The 22,707-nt window shown below is 40.6% G+C and overlaps 1 protein-coding gene across 2 annotated transcripts in view; it reads left to right on the forward strand.

Annotated features, from left to right (window-relative positions):
- The window catches only part of CTNNA2 (catenin alpha 2), an 877,929-nt gene that overhangs the window by 693,909 nt on the left and 161,313 nt on the right, over window positions 1-22,707 (forward strand). For both annotated transcript variants that reach the window (XM_077478018.1, XM_077478019.1), the window contains exon 10: window positions 18,068-18,202. In XM_077478018.1, coding sequence (XP_077334144.1) covers window positions 18,068-18,202 — 135 coding nt within the window. The remainder of the gene's footprint in view (window positions 1-18,067; window positions 18,203-22,707) is intronic.

Consider the following 22,707-nt stretch of genomic DNA (forward strand, 5'->3'; position numbering starts at 1 on the left):
AAATCCTTGTATCTAAGCTGTATAAAAAAAAAAAAAGTGGGAAAAATAAATAAAGACCCTTCCCAGGCTTCAGGGCTGGAGAGGGTGACGTCACAAACCTTCAAGCAAGATCATGTAGTGTCGCAAATCCAAATCTCAAAAGAAGATGCTCACGCATGTTCTAACAAGATTTGGGATCCCTAACATTTCCAGATAAAATATAAACTCTTATTATAGTTATATTATATTTTATAATTAAATTTATATTTAAAAAAATAGTAAAATTTACAATAATTCTTAGATTTTATTGGACTTTAGACCAGGTTCACACTAGTACGACACTGTTGTACGACTGTCGATCCAATTTTGCCCTACATTTGTCCTACTTCCATCCGACTTGAATGAACGAGATACAATTTTGCTGGAACTTTGAGATAGTCTGACTTGACCTTTGACCAATCAAAAGAATCCCAGTGTGACAAATTCCTTTTCTGCTGCTGTAACCACCATGTAGGATGTCACAAGTCGGATGGTTAGGACAATGATCCGACTTTGATCTGACTTCAATGATATTGAATGGGCTGAAAATGGACCAAAACCGGACCAAAGTAGTGCAGGAACCTTTTTCAAAGTCGGACGACTTGTGTTGGACCAGTAAGATGGCTCTTATAGGGAACCATTGATTTGTACACATCATACGACATGTGATCCCAAAGTCGAGTGGTTGTACCAGTGTGAACCTGGCCTAAAGCAGAAAAAAAGTGTTTTTTTTATTAAACAATTTATAATACAATTGTTTTCTGATTTTATTGGGTTTTAAGCAGAAAAAAGAGGGAATACAGGCCATCAAAGTGAGGAGGGGTCTACCAACAAGCACTAGATTATGGCAACTACAGTGCATTGACTTGCTGTGTAGCTATTTGCCTGAGAGTTTGGGATTGATTTACTGAGGGTACATTACAAGGTAAGTTACACTTTGCAAGGGAATTTGCCTAAGAGCTTGGTGAATGTGATGAAGTTCTTCAAAGAATACCCAATCAGGTGCAAGGAAAATAAAAAAACAGCATTTTTGTTTTCACATGATTGGGCGATGAAAGTCAGCAGAGCTTCAACTCATTCATTAAGCTTTGGGGCAAATTGCAAAGTGCAACTTCCCTTCAAATTAAAATCGTCTATTTGCCTTTAGTAAATCAGCACCTTTGTCTTAGTAAAATGAAGAATATTCAGAACACCTTTTCAAGGAGTAAGAATAGAGAAGTGTAGGCATAGAGCTGGTGGAAATTTGGGCTGGATGTCTCCGGACCCAGGTGGGTAAGCCATATAGGAAGTACAGAAGAAATGCTGAATAGAGGGGACTGTGAGTGAGGCAGAAAAGGTGGATTCGTGAAGGTAGGGGCAGAAGAATGTGAAAAGGTGATGGTAAGTATAGAAAAGCTGTGAGCATGGAAAGGGAATGGGTAGGTGGCGAGAGGCTGAGGGGTGAAGTAAGGCCTGGGGAGGATATGGGGGTCAAACGGTGGTTTCTTCCCGACTAGTTCCAAATTAAAATAAGGAAATAAAGAGTTCTCCAGTCCAAGGGATAGGTTTGAAGTTCACAAAAGTTTTAGAGAACAGTCAAAGCAGCCCAAGTTTGGGTGTAGGTATCTTGTGTATTATTTTCCTGAGCCAAATGGAGTTCAATTTGTTACTCCATTCGGTACTCAGTAGGTAGGTACCTGCTGTGAGTGCCCTTGAACCTAGTGCCAACTGTGGTTAACACATTTTTTGAAAAATGTATTTTCTATCATTTTTGACAGAGCCCAGTAACATGGAAAGCAGCATTAGGAACAACGGTTCCAGTAATTTAGGTACAGATGACAAGTATTGTATTCCATACATTTATGATAGGGGCACAGGGCAACCAAATGTGCAATATCGTTCTGAGGATTTGGGTTTTTCTAGCTGTAAAGCAGTGGTTTGAGATGGGGAGGAGACACTATGTAATAGGCAAACCTTTCCTTTTAGTGCAAGGTCAGTTTTAAACTGATTTGCAAATACATGAGCCTGGAGATTGGAAGTTTGGAAAATCCTGTCTATGAAGTGACCTCTATCACTATGGTTTCAAGAAATAAAGTTTTTGATTATTTAGGAAATCATGGATGGCTATAGACTAAAACAGGTCATATTCAAACAAAACAAGTCACTGTTGGGTTTATACAAGTATCTAATTATTCTGTCTATGTAATCTAATCAAGTATTATGTAGTAATTGTGTGGGCTAAAATATTTTAATGTGACCCCCCTCTCCCCAATTTAGCTTGCTGACTTTGTCTGAGCCTGACTCATTCTCTGAGAGTTGGGGTGAAAGGTCAACTCAGGTCTGATAGCTGCCTTACTGTCAAGTGCCCGACCTCATGCTAATAACTACGTGTTGTCAGCATCGGGTCAGGCTTTTGGCAGCACTGCAATGGACAAACCTCAGGAGACCACTAACCGCTGACTATCAGAGCCAAGGGTCAGACACAGACAGAGTAAATAAAGCTAAATAAGGGGACAATTAAAATAATTCATGGCGAAGCCTGCACAATTATGATAATTGAGCACTGAATATTCAGAGCCTAGCATAAGCTCGATCATGACTGATTCTCTTCAAAAACATTAACCTATGCAATGGTTTGTGTGTGTATATATATATATATATATATATATATATATATATATATATATATATATATATATATATATATTTAATAATTATTAATTATTCTTCATTTTAGCTTGTAAGCGCTAATGAGCATCCTCATTGTTACTGTACTATCTACTTTAATTTCAAAACGTGGCATGCAAACTGTTGGCACTATATAAATCATGTGGTAGAATAATAATAATAGTAATATATTGCAGACAAGGCTGCATTCATTTTTTTTTTTATCAGGCTAAGAAAAATTTCAGCACATACAGAAAATACCTGATGACCCTGTCAGAAATGCAGTGTCCTTATCACTTCCCATGAGATGACCTGAAAGCAAAAGCAATCTTATTCTTCTCGTGTAAAATACAAATACCGTTAAAGTGGAACTTCACCAAAAAAGGGGAAGTTTCCCTTGTTTCTAACCTCCATCCTCCTCTTTAACATTTAGCCCTTTTTTTTGGTGGGGGGGGGGGAGCGGGTACCTGGTTTTGACAGGTACCCGCTCCCACTTCCGGTCAGATTGTCACAGAGATCCAAGCAGAAGTTTGGCCCCCTCCTTCCTCTGAAACCTTCTGGGACAAATCCCATCACAGGTCCCAAGTCTGCAGGACCATTCACAAAGTGCAACGGGGCTCACACGTGTGCAGAGAGAAACCGGCTTTGAAGCCACAAGGCTTCACTGCCATTGCTGGTTGCTCTTAGTTAAGATGCCGGTGCCTGCACCCAAAGTGGATTGAAGAATCGACTCGGGGTGAGGAAAGCACTAAATCCCTTGACAGGTAAGTGTCCTTGATTGAAGGTGTACAAAGGTAGACATTTTTAAAGTTCAACCTAGCGAGACAACCATACTTTCATAGAAATATTGGAGTGAGTATATCCATGCAGAGGCAGGATATGTCTTATTCACAGATTCAAACAAAAAAAGCCTGAAAACGAAAAAAACAAATGCAGCTAGCAAATTTAAAAATGGTAAGCTGCAGAATATTAGACTTTTGGGTTTAGAAATGCTTTAATGCAACTAGGTATCCATAAAACTTTGTCAAACAAATACAAGGAGATTTCCAAGCTCAAACTTACCAACCAACCAGAGTCCAACTGAAATGAGCTGTCTAACAATATGCATTAAGAACAGGGGTTTAGTCTGCACACATTTGTAAATAAGAAAATACATTTCAATGGACAGGTGCACATGCATTTCAATGAACAGGTGGCCTCCTTCCAGGCCACCTGTCCTCACATGTCCATTGAAATGCATGTGATTCCATTGTGGAGACCCAAGGTCAGGGTCAGGGACTACAGAATACAGGGTGCCTTGGCGGGGCCTTTAGTTTACGCATGCATTTGCAAATATGTGCAAACGAAACCCCGTTCTTAACGCATATTGTTAGACAAGTCATTTCGGTTGGTCTCTGGCTAGTTGGTAAGTTTGAGCTTAGAAATATCCTTGTATTTGTTTGGCATATGTAGACCTTCCAGTGCTCCTTGCTGCAATAGACCAGTTATGGTAGGGGCAGTGGCCATTTGTTTGTATTCATAAAACTTTGTCAAACAAATACAAGGAGATTTCCAAGCTCAGACTTACCAACCAGCCAGAGACCAACTGAAATGAGCTGTCTAACAATATGCATTAAGAACAGGGGTTTAGTCTGCACACATTTGTAAATAAGCAAATGCATTTCAATGGACAGGTGTACATGCATTTCAATGGACAGGTGTACATGAATTTCAATGAACAGGTGGCCTCCTTCCAGGCCACCTGTCCTCACCTGTCCATTAAAATGCATGTAATTCCATTGTGGATACCCAAGGTCAGGGTCAGGGACTACAGAATACAGGGTGCCTTGGTGAGGCCTGTAGCTTATGCCTGTATTTGCAAATATGTGAAAACGAAACCCCTGTTCTTAACGCATATTGTTAGACAAGTTGTTTTGGTTGGTCTCTGGCTGGTTGGTAAGGTGTACAAAGCTTAGAAATATCCTTGTATTTGTTTGACATATGTAGACCTTCCAGTGCTCCTTACTGCAATAGACCAGTTATAGGTAGGGGCAGTGACCATTTGTTTGTATCCATAAAACTTTACAAATATTTTTAACTGTAACCAGTTTAAGCATCTGAATGTGACTTGGACACAGCCTCTTGTAGTCTCCTATACAGCAGCCTAATTTAGGGTGCAAAATCAATAGGAGCCAAGTATGCTTCGTGAAAATATGTACATAGGAAGAACAGAATGAGCAGAGGGATGAACTCCTCAATCTGCTGCTGCTTCTTCACAGTACAGTCAGTAGGCTGAGGGTGGAGAGAAAACAATGTGTAGTACCTGTCCTCTTTGGGTAGTTCAGGATGACTTCCTAGATGCTACGGTAGGCTGGAATTTAAACTAACACTAAACAATATCTTTATCCTCCGAAATCAACTTAATGGCCCGGAAATCTATTTTTCGGGAAATTGATTCTTACTGTGTTTTTCTACCTCCTTGTAACGTCCATCATGAGCTCCCAAACCTCAGATTTTTTCCCTTGACTTCCATTTGTTTGAACCAAGCGTTAGTTGTGGTCACCATGGTGAACAAACATAACTACCCTCTGACAAGTCAGGTCACAGTAGCATAAAAAAAGCCCTTGACTGTATACAAGCACTCATGGGTGAAGAGCAGTGAGAATGTCCAATGGCAGAAGCTTCTCGCAAGCTCTTTAGAACATTCTTCAGCAGCCATCTTTCTGCTCTGCTCCCCCTGGATCTACTCTTCAGGAGAGCAGCTGAAATTCCCTAAACTTAGACAAAGACCATTGGGCTGGGCCAGGCTTCAGTAAGAGACTCTCACAAGGGCATCTCATCAGGTGGAAGCCTAGGAGAGAAGGGAAAGACCCTTCTGGAATGTTGGTCTAAATATTTAACATCTTTCTGATTTAGGTTGTCCCTACTCTGGATTGACGTATAGCACATCTTCTTTTCCATGGCAGGTAAATAATGGATTACAAGTAGAAGCAACATGCTCTTGAGTTATTGATAAAGGATGGGTACAGGCAGGGGACTCAGTTGGTAGTCTCCCATAATATGGTTTGTCTTCTGTACTGGTTTTCCCCTTCTTTACATTTCTTCATCCATTTGTGTACATGGCTCTTGTCAATGGTGTCAAACAGCCTCAAACTTTCTGTAGCCTTCTATGGATGTCAAACAGCCTGCACCCCTCCTTCATCAAGAATGGCACATTGCTTCTGTTTGGAATCTATTTTTTACCTGCAATGAAAAAGAAGATGCAGAAGAGTTACTGTAGAGGAAGAGCTACTCTACCAACATGTGAAATTTGAATGACTTATGTAAGTTAATACAAAACTTTATGCCCACCTTTGTATTTTTTTGGTACAGCCCTCAATTAATTGTCCCAATTTTTTCAACTCTTTGATATTCAATCCAGTAGTCTAGATAGCACTTCATATTGCAGAAAGAAACCAGGGAACATTTCACATGGTCACTGGGAGTGTACTTCCTGAAGCTTGCTCTGAAATAAGCATGTGCTTACTCTACCACGAATCATATTAAAACACACATAGATATTTTTTCGTTCAGCCTCTAGAGAAATCTGCCACTGAGGCCATTGCATTTTGACTGCTGGCCCTACCAAATGTCCAAGCACTTGAACAGCGGTTGCACGTGATTGAATGCAGCTGCCGTTTGGACGACAATTTTCTGACCATCGATTTTTCTATAAATTTTTTTTATCCAAGGCAGCTGACAGGGCCACCCATGTATATCTTCTACCTCTGAGGCTGAGTATGCCTGTATATGGAGACATAGAGGATTGAGTACTTACTGGTGGTGATGCAGGGGTCATAGCTGTAAGGCGAGCAAACAGTTTGCATTGCTGTTGGAGGCACAAGGCACTTGGGAAATTTTTACATCAGTATTTTGGAATGCAATGGTTATTGAATACATTAGCTGGATCTTCACTGTGTTATTCACTATACATGTGTATATTTTAAGATGATTATGTTTAGTATATCGGTTATTTCTCACTATATGAATTTTGAGAATTTATGATTAGTTTGCGCATTTCTTATTTGTGAAGTGTGATAATGTATTATGTATTTGAGTTCATATGGTCAGTACACAAATCCATCACACAAAAGTCGAAAGTACAAACACGCATGCTCGGAATCAATACTCACCAAGCACAAAATTAGCAGAAGTTGCCCAAAGGGTGGAACTCAAGAGCTGAAATTCCTCTTAGTACGTCACTACGTTTGTGTTGTCAACCGACAATTGTGTACCGTTAGTATGCAAGTCGCTCGGTTGGCCAATAATCGTACTGTGTGTAAGAGGCTTTAGAGGGGAATGGTCCCAACAAATAGGAATAACCCAGGTTCTAAATGTACTGTCCTTTTTCTTTTTGGTTTGAATCTAGATGTTCTAAGCTGAGACATCTGTGAATTTATGACGATTTTTTTTTTCATTTTTTAATATCTACATATTTTATCCAAAATGCAATTTGAAATGCCCATGCTGAATATCATATCTTCAGAGGACTCCTTTATTCATAAATAATACAATTTTTTTTTTAATTTTTATAAATCTGGACATGGTCACCGCACAGCAACCTCGAAAATAAGCGTAATATTTTATAAATGAGTAATACAAATGGATTCTGCATGAAGAAAGAGCTCATTTTCTGCCAAACAAGGACACACATATTGCTTTCCTTCAGGAAATAATATATTGTATAAGCAATGCTCATCTATGCTTGTAATACAACATTTGGGGATTGAATACTGATCTCCACATTACCGGCAATGATAGGATTTGCAAAGCCGGATGCCATATAACAAATGCATATAGTCTTGTACATTATAGTAAACCCTATGAATTTTACCACAGACAGAAATTATTTTCTAATCCCTAGACTTGTTCGATTTTTTTTTTTTTTCAATGGTAAACAAGGTGGGGGGTTCTGGAAAATAAATCAATCCTTTATCTCAGTTTTTCACTATCACCATTCCCTTCAATAAGCATTTTCTAGAATGTGCAATGTTAGAAGCAAACCATTAAGGTGTGGAATCAATTTTATAATTTTTTTACGTTTTACACATTTTCAAACTGACATTTTATATTTTTAAAGCATAAATTCAGCCATTTGTTTGCCCCGAACCCCTCCTCGTTCAATAATTATTTAAAAAAAAGACACCCTAAGTATAAATCAGGAGGATTCCACCAAACACCTTACTTTACAAGCCAAAGCTTCCTTTTGGTGATACCAGTGCTGCAAATTTCTGTTCTGTAATGTTTACAAAGGAAAAATTAGATGTTGGTGTAATGTATACAGTGCCTTGAAAAAGTATTCATACCCCTTGAAATTTTCCACATTTTGTCCTGTTACAACCAAAAACCTAATTGTATTTTATTGGAATTGTATGTGATAGACCAACACAAAGGAACACATAATTGTGAAGTGCAAGGAAAATGATAAATGGTTTTCAACATTTTTTACAAATAAAAATGTGAAAAGTGTGGCGTGCACTTGTATTCAGCCCCCCTGAGTCAATACTTTGTAGAACCCCTTTCACTGCAATTACAGCTGCAAGTCTTTTTTGGAGATGTCTCTACCAGCTTTGCACATCTAAAGAGGGACATTTTTGCCCATTCTTTGCAAAATAGCTCAAGCTCTGTCAGATTGGATGGAAATCGTTTGTGAATAGCACATTTCAAGTCTTGCCCCAGATTCTCAATAGGATTTAGGTCTGGACTTTGACTGGGCCATTCTAACACATGGATATGCTTTAATCTAAACCATTCCATTGTAGCTCTGGCTGTATGTTTAGGGTCATTGTCCTGCTGGAAGGTGAATCTTCACCCCAGTCTTAAGTCTTTTGCAGACTCTAGCAGGTTTTCTTCTAAGATTGCCCTGTATTTGGCTCCATCCATTTTCCCATCAACTCTGACCAGTCTCCCTGTCTCAATATGATGCTGCCACCACCATGTTTCATGGTGGAGATACACATGTTTGCTGTGTCTCCCTCATGGATTCTCGCAAACTGCAAACAGGATTTCTTATGTCTTTTTTCCAACAATGGCTTTCTTCTTATCACTCTTCCATAAAGGGCAGAATTGTGGAGTACACAACTAATAGTTGTCCTGTGGACAGATTCTCCCACCTGAGCTGTGGATTTCTGCAGCTACTTCAGCTTTACCATGGGCCTCTTGGTGGCTTCTCGGATGAATGCTCTCCTTGCTCTGTCTTTCAGTTTAGGTGGACGGCCATGTCTTGGTAGATTTGCAGTTGGGCCATACTCTTTCTATTTTCAGATGATGGATTGAACAGTGTTCCGTGAGATGTTCAAAGCTTGGGATATTTTTTTATAGCCTAACCCTGTATCAAACTTCTCCACAACTTTAGCCCTGACCTGTTTGGTTCCTTGGCCTTTTATGATGCTGTTTGTTTACTAAGGTTCTCCAACAAACCTCAGAGGGCTTCACAGAACAGCTGTATTTATACGTTGATTTGATTTATACTTATACTTTGATTTGATTGCAAACATGTGGACTCTGTTTATTAATTGGGTGACTTCTGAAGGAGATTGGTTCCACTAGATTTTAGTTAGAGGTATCAGAGTAAAGGGGACTGAATTTAAATGCACACCACACTTTTCAGTTATTTATTTGTAAACACATTTGAAAACCATTTATCATTTTCCTTCCACTTCACAATTATGTACCACTTTGTTTTGATCTATCACATAAAGTCCCAAAAAACTACATTTACATGTTTGGTTGTAATATGACAAAATGTGGAAAATGTAAAGGGTTAGGAATACTTTTTCAAGGCACTGTGTATTGGTGAAGATCTTAAAGTGATAGTAAAGACAAAAAACAAAACAAAAAAACATGTCATACTTACCTGATCTGTGCAATGGTATTGCACAAAGCAGCCCCAATCCATCTCTTTTTTGGTCCCACGCTGGTGCTCCTGGCCCCTCCTTCCTGTTGAGTGCCCCCAGAGCAAGCAGCTTGCAATGGGGGCACCCAAGCAGGTGCACTCCTGAGCCACTGCTCTGCGTATCCATTTAGACATGGAGCCACAGCTTGCCCCCTCTGTCTCCTCATTGGCGGTATGGCTGTGACTGGCCAATGGCTCCCACTGCTCTCTCAGCCAATGAGGAGGGAGAGTCCAGATTGCTGATGCTCTCCTGCACATCGCTGGACTGAGAGAGGGTTCAGGTAAGTATTGGGAGGGCTGCTGCACACAGAAGGTTTTTTAACTTCATGCATAGAATTCATGAGTGTAAAAAAAAAAAATTCAGCCTTTAGAACCACTTTAAATAGAGTAATAATAATCCCAAGGTTAAAAGGTTCTTTTACCATGGTCATGTAAAAGGATCTTTTAGCCTAGGGTTTCTTAGCCTAGGGTTCACTGGGACCTCTATCTTATTAATTAAAGAGAAAGAGGGTCCTTCTTCAGGATCCTCTGGGTGACATAGACACTTCCTATTGGTGTGTTCAGAGGTGGGGTCCTCTGAAGCTGCTCAGTGTGAGGACTTTATGAAGAGGGACTGGTCAGCCCAGGTACAGACTGCAGCACTCAATCCACTGGCTGTTACTCTCATAAGGGGGTTAGATACCTATTTAGGACAGTTCTTCTGAATACAGCAGACCATGTTGTCTTTAACCACTTGAAGATTTATGCATGACCAGGCCACTTTTTGCGATATGGCACTACATTACCGTAACTAATTGTGCGGTTATACAACGCTGTATTTGTGTAATTTTTTCCTAGAAATAAAGCTTTCTTTTGGTGGTATTTGATCACCTCTGCATTGTTAATTTTTTGCGCTATAAACAAAAAAAGGCCTGCTATAAAACACAATCCAATAAAAAATAGAAAAAAAAATCTTCATAAATTTAGGACAATACAGTGGTGTGAAAAAGTGTTTGCCCCCTTCCTCATTTCCTGTTCCTTTGCATGTTTGTCACACTTAAGTGTTTCGGAACATCAAACCAATTTAAACAATAGTCAAGGACAACACAAGTAAACACAAAATGCAATTTGTAAATGAAGGTGTTTATTATTAAAGGTGAAAAAAAATCCAAACCATCATGGCCCTGTGTGAAAAAGTGATTGCCCCCTAAACCTAATAACTGGTTGGGCCACCCTTAGCAGCAACAACTGCAACCAAGCGTTTGCGATAACGTGCAATGAGGCTTTTACAGCGTCCTGGAGGAATTTTGGCCCACTCATCTTTGCAGAATTGTCCTAATTCAGTTACATTAGAGGGTTTTCGAGCATGAACGGCCTTTTTAAGGTCATACCACAACATCTCAATAGGATTCAGGTCAGGACTTTGGCTAGGCCACTCCAAAGTCTTCATTTTGTTTTTCTTCAGCCATTCGGTGGTGGACTTGCTGGTGTGTTTAGGATCATTGTCCTGCTGCAGAACCCAAGTTCGTTTCAGCTTGAGTACACGAACAGATGGTCGGACATTCTCCTTCAGGATCTCTTGGTAGACAGCAGAATTCATAGTTCCTTTTATCACGGCAAGTCTTCCAGGTCCTGAAGCAGCAAAACAGCCCCAGACCATCACACTACCACCACCATATTTTACTGTTGGTATAATGTTCTTTTTATGAAATGCAGTGTTCCTTCTACGCCAGATATACTTGGACACACACCTTCCAAAGAGTTCCACTTTTGTCTCATCGGTCCACAGAATGTTGTCCCAAAAGTCTTGGGGATCATCAAGATGTGTTGTGGAGAAATTGAGACGAGTTTTGATGTTCTTTTTGCTCAGCAGTGGTTTTCTCCTTGGAACTCTGCCATGCAGGCCATTTTTGCCCAGTCTTTTCCTGATGGTGGAGGCATGAACGCTGACCTTAACTGAGGCAAGTGAGGCCTGCAGTTCCTTGGACGTTGTTGTGGGGTCTTTTGTGACCTCTTGGATGAGTCGTCGCTGCGCTCTTGGGGTAGTTTTGGGCGGCCGGCCACTCCTGGGAAGGTTCACCACTGTTCCATGTCTTCGCCATTTGTGGATAATGGCTCTCACTGTGGTTCGCTGGATTCCCAAAGCTTTGGAAATGGCTTTATAACCCTTTCCAGACTGATAGATCTCAATTACTTTCTTTCTCAATTGTTCCTGAATTTCTTTGGGTCTCGGCATGATGTGTAGCTTTTAAGGATCTTCTGGTGGACCTTACTGTGTCAAGCAGCTCCTATTTAAGTGATGCCTTGATTGTGAACAGGTGTGGCAATAATCAGGCCTGGGTGTGGCTAGAGAAATTGAACTCAGGTGTGGACAACCACAGTTATAGTATGTTTTAACAAGGGGGGCAATCACTTTTTCACACAGGGCCATGATGGTTTGGATTTTTTTTTCACCTTTAATAATAAACACCTTCATTTACTAATTGCATTTTGTGTTTACTTGTGTTGTCCTTGACTATTGTTTAAATTGGTTTGATGTTCCGAAAACACTTAAGTGTGACAAACATGCAAAGGAACAGGAAATGAGGAAGGGGGCAAACACTTTTTCACACCACTGTATGTACTCTACTACATTAAAAAAAATCCCAATAAGCATATATTGATTGGACATATTTATGGAATTTTATTTATTTATTGTGCTATTAGTAATGGCAGTGATTAGCGACTTATAGTGGGACTGCGATATTAAAGATGAACAATCAGACACTAACTGACACTTTTGACACTTTGTGGGAACCAGTGACACCAATATAATGATTAGGGCTAAACATATGTCATTGTACTAATGCCACTGGCTGGGAAGGGGTTAAACATCTAGGGCAATCAAAGGGTTAACTGCATGCCTAGCTAGTGTTTATGCATACTGTGTGCTGCTTTTACTAGGGGAAGAGGTGGATTCTAGCCCCTGCTTTGCAGGAACACAAAATCCATTCCCCCCCCCCCCCCCTGTCAGAACAGTGATCTGCCTTGTTTACATAGGCAGATCCATGTTCTGTGTTGTTCATGGACGATCGGCTAGTGCTGGAGGACATTGAGTGCCCGGCACCCACAGATCAGCTTCTCATGTGAAAAATCACAGCAGAAGAGGCCTGCCGACGGCACACATGCACCCCCTCTAGGCAGAAATGCAGAATCACAGATATATATGTGATCATGTGCAGAGTAAACTGCTATAGGGCAGTCAGCAAGTGGTTAAACCCCTAAAGCATGAAGTGAAATGTCTGTATGCTTTCATGTATACAAATTAACACACAATGGGGGTTATTTACTAAAGGAAATCCACTTTGTATTGCAAGTACACTTGGAAGTAAAGTCTCTGTAGATCCAAGGGGGACATGCAAGCAAAATAAAAAAACAGCATTTTAGCTTGCCCATGATTGGATGATAAAATCAGCAGAGCTTCCACTCATTTCAGATCTACCCCTTAGATTTACAGCGACTGCACTTCCAAGTGCACTTGCAGTGCAAAGTGGATTTGCCTTTTGTAAATAACCCCCAATGTCCAGTGGATGTCCATGGTGGAATAGTGCACAGCACAATGACCTTATGAAGAAGGACTGGTCAGCGGGGGCACAGGCTGCAGCACTGGCTCCACCGTTTGTCGCTTTCAGAAGTGGTGCCCCAAGAGACATGGGTGGAACATTTGGCTGAGTACAAAAATAAAACCTTCAGAATTCTTTATGGGGGGAGGGGTTAGACACCTGTTTAAGACAGGAGATACCCATTTAAGATAGCTGCCTTCAACACAGTAGACCATGTCGTGTTGTAGCAAAAAGTAAAATATCTATTAGCTTCTGTGCATATAAACCAACGCCCAATCTCCATTCTCCAGTGGATGTCCAAGGTGGCTTAGGAACATGATGAAAGTGCCCCCTTTCAAGGTCTTTATATACTGGTGCTCACTTTATTTCATAGCATATTCCCTGTAAATAATCCTGACAACATTCTTATTTCTCTTACAAGACATTAACTCATCAAAAGTCATGGATATTACTCACATCTATTTCATGTTTACTTATAGCAAATCATGTCTCTGATTTGCATTTCCTCTGAATACCTTTTTAGGAGCCTCAGCTATGAACAAGTGATAAATTACTGCTGCACTCGGGCAATATATCAATCATCACATCCACCAGACTCCACAAATATTATTCATGTAAAATGAGCATAGCTATAGGGGAGCAGCATTCACAGGACAGTTTACCCTCCAACCGTTGCCCGAGAACTCACAGCTTCTTCATTAAAATTATTTATTTGCATGATGAAATATGGTTGGTCTACTTTGCAATGATCTGCAATGATTTGCTTATCGCTTCCCTAGTAGTAAATAATCCAAGCGGAGCACTTCCATTAAACTGCATCCTCTATTACCTAGATAACAAATTATATTTTCAGATTTTAGACATTTACTAATGCTCAGCATTAAAGGAGCACCACCACTATTTTATTATTCATTATATATTATAGATAATGGGGTTGATTTATATAAAGCTACAGTTTAGGTATGATTTTTATTGCATACATAAATCGGTCCAGTTTGGTCAAATGTAAACATGCATATTTCACATCTGAGCGATCACTATGGAAGCTGCAAATTACTATATCAGTTGGGGCTATTAACAGTGATAGCACCAATCCTCCTGGTCAGATGGCCTTCACATTGATAGCACCAATCCTCCTGGTCAGATGGCCTTCACAGTGATAGCACAAATCCTCCTGGTCAGATGGCTTTCACAGTGATAGCACAAATCCTCCTGGTCAGATGGCCTTCACAGTGATAGCACAAATCCTCCTGGTCAGATGGCTTTCACAGTGATAGCACAAATCCTCCTGGTCAGATGGCCTTCACAGTGATAGCACAAATCCTCCTGGTCAGATGGCTTTCACAGTGATAGCACAAATCCTCCTGGTCAGATGGCCTTCACAGTGATAGCACAAATCCTCCTGGTCAGATGGCCTTCACAGTGATAGCACAAATCCTCCTGGTCAGATGGCCTTCACAGTGATAGCACAAATCCTCCTGGCCAGATGGCCTTCACAGTGATAGCACAAATCCTCCTGGCCAGATGGCCTTCACAGTGATAGCACAAATCCTCCTGGTCAGATGGCCTTCACAGTGATAGCACAAATCATCCTGGTCAGATGGCCTTCACAATGATAGCACCAATCCTCCTGGTCAGATGGCCTTCACAGTGATAGCACAAATCCTCCTGGTCAGATTGCCTTCACAGTGATAGCACAAATCCTCCTGGTCAGATGGCCTTCACAATGATAGCACCAATCCTCCTGGTCAGATGGCCTTCACAGTGATAGCACCAATCCTCCTGGTCAGATGGCCTTCACAGTGATAGCATACATTCTCCTGGTCAGATGGCCTTCACAGTGATAGCACAAATCCTCCTGGCCAGGTGGCCTTCACAGTGATAGCATACATTCTCCTGGTCAGATGGCCTTCACAGTGATAACATCAATCCTCCTGGCCAGATGGCCTTCACAGTGATAGCACCAATCCTCCTGGTCAGATGGCCTTCACAGTGATAGCACCAATCCTCCTGGTCAGATGGCCTTCACAGTGATAACACCAATCCTCCTGGTCAGATGGCCTTCACAGTGATAGCACCAATCCTCCTGGTCAGATGGCCTTCACAGTGATAGCACCAATCCTCCTGGTCAGATGGCCTTCACAGTGATAACACCAATCCTCCTGGTCTGATGGCCTTCACAGTGATAGCACCAATCCTCCTGGTCAGATGGCCTTCACAGTAATAGCACCAATCCTCCTGGTCAGATGGCCTTCACAGTGATACCTGATCGACACCCCCCAAAAAAATTTGCAGCGACTGGCCACCATTGACAGAATACCCTTTATATTTTTCCAATAAATACAAGACATTCTCTGCTCAGAAGAGGTGGAAATTGTGACATCACTGTCCCACCTCTCCACCTCGTCCAAAATGAAAATGGCTTTTATTCATAAAAAGACCTACCTAGGCTAAGGACCAATGTAACTGCAAAAAAACATAAACAGAGTCTGTTTACATAGCAAAATCAATGATATTAAAGAGGTTGTAAACCCTCATTTTTTTTTTTAACCACTTTAAGACTGGCTGCCGTAGTTTGAATAGCTCCAGCTGGTGTCCCAGATCCTGATTGGATAGATTACTGCTGTCAATGTCAATGGACACAGCAGCAGGACACGGGAGCATGACCACACGAGTGCTGCGAGGGAAGAGGAACAGCCAGAAGCACCGCTGAGGGATCCCAGAAGAGGAGGATCGGGCCCTCTCTGTGCAAAACCAACTGCACAGAGGAGGTAAGTATGACATGTTTGTTTTGTTTTTTTATTTTAAAAAAACGAACCTTTACATATCCTTTAAAAGCACCTAAAAAGCTGATGAAAACCTATTTACATTGCAATCAATGAATGCTTTCACACTGGGTCAGTGCGCTGGCGGGAATCTGAAAAAACTCCTGCAAGAAGCATCTTCAGGGCATGTTTGGAATGCTAAAGTTAATGCAAAATGTTACCTCTCTAGCATACCCTCCTGGAGAAAACTCAAAAAACATGTGGCAGAGAAAGTACACTCTACGCTGAGATACAATGAGGCTGACTACAGTCCCACTATTACAGCCATTGTCATTGTATCTCAGCGTAGAGTGTACTTTCTCTGCCACATGTTTTTTGAGTTTTCTCCAGGAGGGTATGCTAGAGAGGTAACATTTTGTGTTATGGGTATTTGATAGTCTAGCGCAGGGGTCTCCAAACTTTCTAAAGAAAGGGCAAATTTACTGTCCTTTAGACCAGTGGTCTCCAAACTGCGGCCCGGGGGCCGGATGTGGCCCCTTGCTTGCCCTTACCTACACAGATGCAGAACCATTTCTCCCACTGGCACCAATGATGGGGCACTATTCCCCCACTGATACCAACAAAGGGGCACTATTCCTCCCACTAAAACCAATGATAGGGCATTGCTTACTCTCATTGATGTTGGGGCAGTTGCTACGCTACAAAAATGCAAAAATACTACATTTCTACACCAGAAACTGCATCAAAGGTGCAAGGTGCAACAGGCATGATTTTTTATTTTATTGTTGCAACACACTCCAACCCCAGTGGGCCACACCCTAATGCCGCATACAGACGATCGGACATTCCAACAACAAAACCGTGGATTTTTTTTTCCGACGGATGTTGACTCAAACTTGTCTTGCATACACACGGTCGCACAAATGTTGTCGGAAATGGCAAGAACGCAGTGACATACAACACGTACGATGAGCTGAGAAAAATGAAGTTCAGTAGCCAGTGCGGCTCTTCTGCTTGATTCCGAGCATGCAAGGACGTTTGTGCTTCGGAATTGTGTACACACGCTCAGAATTTCCGAAAACAAGCTTTGTTGTCGAAAAATTTGAGAATCGGCTCTCAAATATTTGTTGTCAGAAATTCCAACAGCAAATGTCTGGTGGAACCTACACACGTGTGGAATTTCCGACAACAAGCTCCCATCGAACATTTGTTGTAGGAAATTCCGATTGTGTGTACGCAGCATAGCACTTCTTGTAATAAATAAATAATAATAAATAAATGTAGTACTTGGTCTAGTCATCAACTTTTAAGGGGCTTCCTCAGATCTTATTCACATAAGGAATTTAACCCCTGAGTTATGAAACTCCAGGGTTTAGGTGTGGTTGGGTACCACCGGCACACCTCCAGCCCCACTGCTGGCAGCTTGTAAATCTCTCTGAGGGACGCCAAGCTAATCTTTAAAGACAGTTGTCCCATCCAACAGCGGCTTCTTCTGCTTTTAGACACAAAGCAAGCACAAACAATATTGTCCTATGGATTGTTGGATCTATGAGCTTTAGGTGAGGCTCTCCCCCTCACTGTGCCATTTTAAGTAGAGAGATTTCCGGTGAGCTTCTATAGCTTATACATATTATATACATAAACATATACACATAAAAACTATTAAATTCTCTTGTAATTCAAATTTAGTGATCAGTTAAAGTTATCTTTCTTTTGGGTGTGTTCAGCTCTTTGTGTTTATTTCTTCTATGGTAGATATGATTGAGGTGATGGTTATATATATATATCCTTTTTCTTGTTATATTTGTGCTTGAAAATTAAAAAAATAAAATAAAGAAGTAAAAAAAAAAAAAAAAAAAGGTTATCTTTCGGAAATTAAAGCACACATAGAGCTGACAATATGAATGATGGATTTGAAAAGTTACCACTAATTTGTGAAAACTTAACAAGCAGCACCAGTATTCCTAACAGACTCTTATCTGTTGTCTTAAAGAAATTGCTTTGTGGTTTTGCAAAGCGATATTAAATATGCCGTTTGCATATTATTTTATCTGATTGCATTGCTTAATGATATGCGGTTAACACAAGAATCTTAGCATTTAATCAAGTCTTCTGATGTTGCTGTTCCTTTTTTCTCCCCGCAGTGCCCTGATTCAGCATGCAAACAAGATCTCCTCGCCTACCTGCAGCGCATTGCCCTCTATTGCCACCAGCTCAATATCTGCAGCAAAGTGAAAGCAGAGGTGCAGAATTTAGGAGGAGAGCTCATTGTTTCAGGGGTAAGTAAATGAGAAATATCAGTCACTCAAACATGAAAACCTGCATACAGCAGACTGATTGTATCTTTGTTATATGTACAGTGTGTGTCCTACACAATGGAGTATTAGTGATCGGCAAATCTGCCTAGGTTCAGTTTGCAGAAGGTACCTTGGATCTTGACATTTCGTCAACCCGAACTTAGAGGCGAATCCTATTGATGTCTATAAGGGGTGAATCTTGTTCAATTTTGGCCATTTTTAGAGTCAATAGGCAAAAGGCATGGTAAGCTCTGCACTTCCATAGGAGACATGTACCAATACAAAAATAAAATAAAATACTGTACAGCAGGGAAAGAGTCTTTTTATGTGATTTTGAGGGCAACATTGAAAATACTGAATTTCTTTAACCACTTGCCGACCAGCCGCCACAGTAGTACTGCGGGAGAATGGCATGGCGGGAGGAAACAACGTTATGTTGCGTCGCTTCGCCCTGTGGGCCCTAGGGGCACGCCCGCGAGCCTGCCGCTCGTCTCCGGAGCCGATGCGAGTGCCCGGCTGTCACGATCACTGCTGGGCTCCCGTGATCGCTGGTTACACACGAGAACCGGGATCTGTGTGTGTAAACACACAGTTTCCGGTTCTCTGAGGGCAGAAGAGACTGATTGTCTGTTCATACAGAGTATGAACAGCGATCTGTCATCTCCCCTGCACAGTTCCCTCCCCCTTCAGTTAGAACACACACTAGGGAACACAATTAACCCCTTCAGCGCCCCCTAGTGTTTATCCCCATCCCTGCCAATGACATTTTTACAGTAATCAGTGCATTTTTATAGCACTAATTGCTGTATAATTGCCAATGGTCCCAAAAATGTGTCAGAAGTGTCCGATGTGTCCACCATAATGTTGCAGTCACAATAAAAATCACAGATCGCAGCCATCACTAGTAAATAAAAAATGATAATAATAAAAATGCCATAAAACTATTCTCTATTTTGTAGACAATATAACTTTACACAAATCAATATACGCTTATTGTGAAAAAAATTTTACCAAAAATATGTAGAAGAATGCGTATTGGCCTAAACTGAGGAAAAAAATATTTTTTAAATATATTTTTTGGGGGATATTTATTATAGCCAAAAAGTAAAAGAAAAATTATGTTTTTTTTCAAAATGTTTGCTCTTTTTTTGTTTATAGCGCAAAAAATAAAAACCACAGAGGTTATCAAATAACACCAAAAGAAAGCTCTATTTGTGGGGAAAAAAAGGACATCAACTTTGTTTGGGTGCCACGTCGCATGACAGTGCAATTGTCAGTTAAAGCGATGCAGTGGCGAATTGCAAACCGTGCTCTGGTCAGGAAGGGGGTAAAATCTTCCAGGGCTGAAGTGGTTAAATAACTTGCTTGAGGGGTGCCTTAAAGCTATATTTGGTTTTATACAACGGCACGATTCTCATGGACAGTCTCAGTGAAAATATACACTGGCAATGCATATTTGGCTATGGAATATATTCTTTCATCTTTTGCAATTAACTTGGCTTATTTACAGCAGCAGTACCCCAGTCCTGATTCATTTCAGTTTGGAAAAAAGTATTTTTTTAAGCAACAATTTCACAAACAGTAATAAACCTTCCTTGACCAGCAGATATATATTGGCCAGTTGTTTGCTGAGGTTGTTGCAATATTGTCCTGTGGCTGAAAAATTCATATGAAGCTATCTATAAAAACTAAGAGACAATAGATGATACGACAGTGTAAATGTGGCCAGTAGCAGTGGAATTTTTTTAAATGAGATAGTATTGGCTGAATTGTACTAAAGATAAAGGGTATGCTTTACAAAAAGCTAATAGGCTGTTCACTTTGCAAGAGAAGTTGCCATTTGCAAAGGAATTTTCTCCAGTGCTTAGTGAATGTGGTGAAATTTCACTTTGCAAAAAAATACCCAATCACGTGCTAAGAAAATAGAAAAAACAACCACAGCAGTTTTGCTTGTACATTATTGGATGATGGGTGTTAACAGAGCTTCACTTTATTCACTAAGCTTTGGGGAAAATTTACTTGCAAAGTCAATTTCCATTGCAAAGTGAACTGTCTATTGGGCTTTAGCAAATTAACCCCAAAGAGTACAGATAAGTGTTTTACTACAGGAAGAGACCACAGATAATTCAGCAGTGCACAACTGGCCAGCAGAAAGACAATATTTAATTGCACAGCTAGGCCCAAATTTACTAGACATGAAGAGCAAAGACTGGGGCTTTACCACAAGAATTTAGATACTACAGAGGAGATAGCAGCGTAAGATTAGCCAGTAGTGAAACTGGTTTAATCAGAGATAATAGGCTAAAATGTAAAAAAGAGAGCATACAAGTATTTAGAGGCCTAAGATGATACAGTAAATAATCAGGTGGTCTTGCGCAATTCCTCTAATGCTTCAATGTGTGGTCAATCACGCACCTTAATAGCAGTAACTAATTCATAAATAGTGAATGAATCAATAATAAACCAAGCTGAAATATTCACTGAACAAACAAAATATCCCAGAGATCGATACAAATGAGTGTATAGTCCTTCATAGTTGAACTTCCAATGATCGCTGTGCTTCCACCAATCACCTCAGTGCTCTCAGAACTCTCACCTCATTACTGTGAATAGAAAACCTTAGGGACAGATTAATGGGCTGGTGTTCCTTCCTTGGAGTATTCCTTTCCTTCTCTCCTCTATATAGGTTCCAAGATCCAGGTAGTCCAAGATTGAAGTACCGCTAATGACTCCAAACTACATAGGGGAATGAAATAGATAGAATGCCTCCCATAGTGTGAAATTATTTAAAATATAACACATTTTAAACAACAATTAGATGCTTACATCAAAACAAGGTAAAAATATGCCCTACGTGTTACGTCACATGCTTTCAACAGGGGACCCTAGTTGGTTGTTATTTTATTGTATTTATCTGCTGGGGACAGGCAGTCAATAGACTGCTTGTCCCCAGCAGATAAATGCAATCAAATAACAACAAATCCGGTTCCCTGATGAAGGCAAGTAACGTAACACGTAGGACGTGGCTGGAGTAAACAGCAGACCGGAAGTGACATGAGAGGCGGTTAAACACTCCTGTCTCAGCTTTTATGCTATTTTACCTTGTTTTGATGTAAGCATCCAATTGTCTTTTAATAAATTGCTATATTTTAAACAATTTTACCCTATGGGAGGCGTGCTATCTATTTCATTTCTCTATGTGGTTTGGAGTCATTAGCGGTACTTCAAGAGCCTGGATATTGGAACCTATATAGCGGAGATAATTAAAGGAATACACCAAGGAAGAATCACCACCCCATTAATTTGTGTAAGGCTTTCTATTCACAGATATGAGGTGAGAGTTCTGAGAGCACTGAGGGGATTGGTGGATGCACAATGATCATTGGAAATTCAACTAAGAAGGATGATACACTCATTTGTATCGATCACTAGGAGATTTTGTTTGTTCATTGAATATTTCGGCTTGTTTTATTATTGATTCATTCACTATTTGTCAATTATATATTGCTATTAAGGTGCATGATTGACCACACATTGAAACATTAGAGGAACTATGCAAGACCACTTTATTATTTATTCCATTTATGTGTACTGTGAACACAGGTATTGCAGCATTTCCACGTTAGCCATTGTTCCATTTACATATATTTTGGAGTTATCACATTTGCTTAATTTATTTCCACTACCTGGTAGAGCAGGGTATCACTAATACACAAAGATGATACAGTACTGTACAACCAGCAGGACAAGTTTAATGGGCAAGACTAAGCCCAAATTTACTAGAGACAAACAGCATAGGCAGTATACTATTTGCCCGCAATAGGACAGTTTTATTCAAGGATAATAACTGGTGTATACCTAACTGGTGTATACCTAACTTTGTATATATGAGAATGCACTTTTTTTTTCTTTCAAATGTGCTGTGAACAAATGCCAAACAAGAGAATCATCTAAAATAAAGGCTCCATGAACATAAAATAAAACCAATATATCCCCAAAAAGAGTGAAAACGCCCAAATACCATCTCCTTAAACAAAAGCCCCCCCCCCCCCCCCCTTTTTTTACCTTGCTGAGCAATCAAGAAATAACCTCTTACATTGGTGAGCAGTAGAGAAATGTAACCTTCCATTGGTGGTCAGCGGAGAATTGTCTTTTTAAGGCCTCATGCACACTGGCTCCTGTGTCTGAGAATCCAGTATCTTCACATGGGCAGAAGGCAAACGTGCACGTCTAAGAGAGGCTGAAAAAAAACTATGGCTGAATGGAGATGACTGGTGCACAAAGTAGTAATAATATTTAGACCCCTTTCACACTGGGGCAGGGCGGCATCGGCAGTAAAATGCCACTATTTTTAGCGGCACTTTACCGCCAATTTCATGGCGCTATTCTACCGCTAGTAGGATGCCTTTATCCCCCTGCTAGCGGCCGAGAACAGGTTAAAACCACCGTAAAGTGCTGCTGCAGCATCGCTATGCTGGCGGTATAGC

The sequence above is a fragment of the Lithobates pipiens genome, unplaced genomic scaffold (assembly GCF_037356315.1).
Source record: "Lithobates pipiens isolate NorthernLeopardFrog02 unplaced genomic scaffold, aLitPip1_a1.2 Scaffold_13, whole genome shotgun sequence".
Taxonomy (NCBI): Eukaryota; Metazoa; Chordata; class Amphibia; order Anura; family Ranidae; genus Lithobates; species Lithobates pipiens.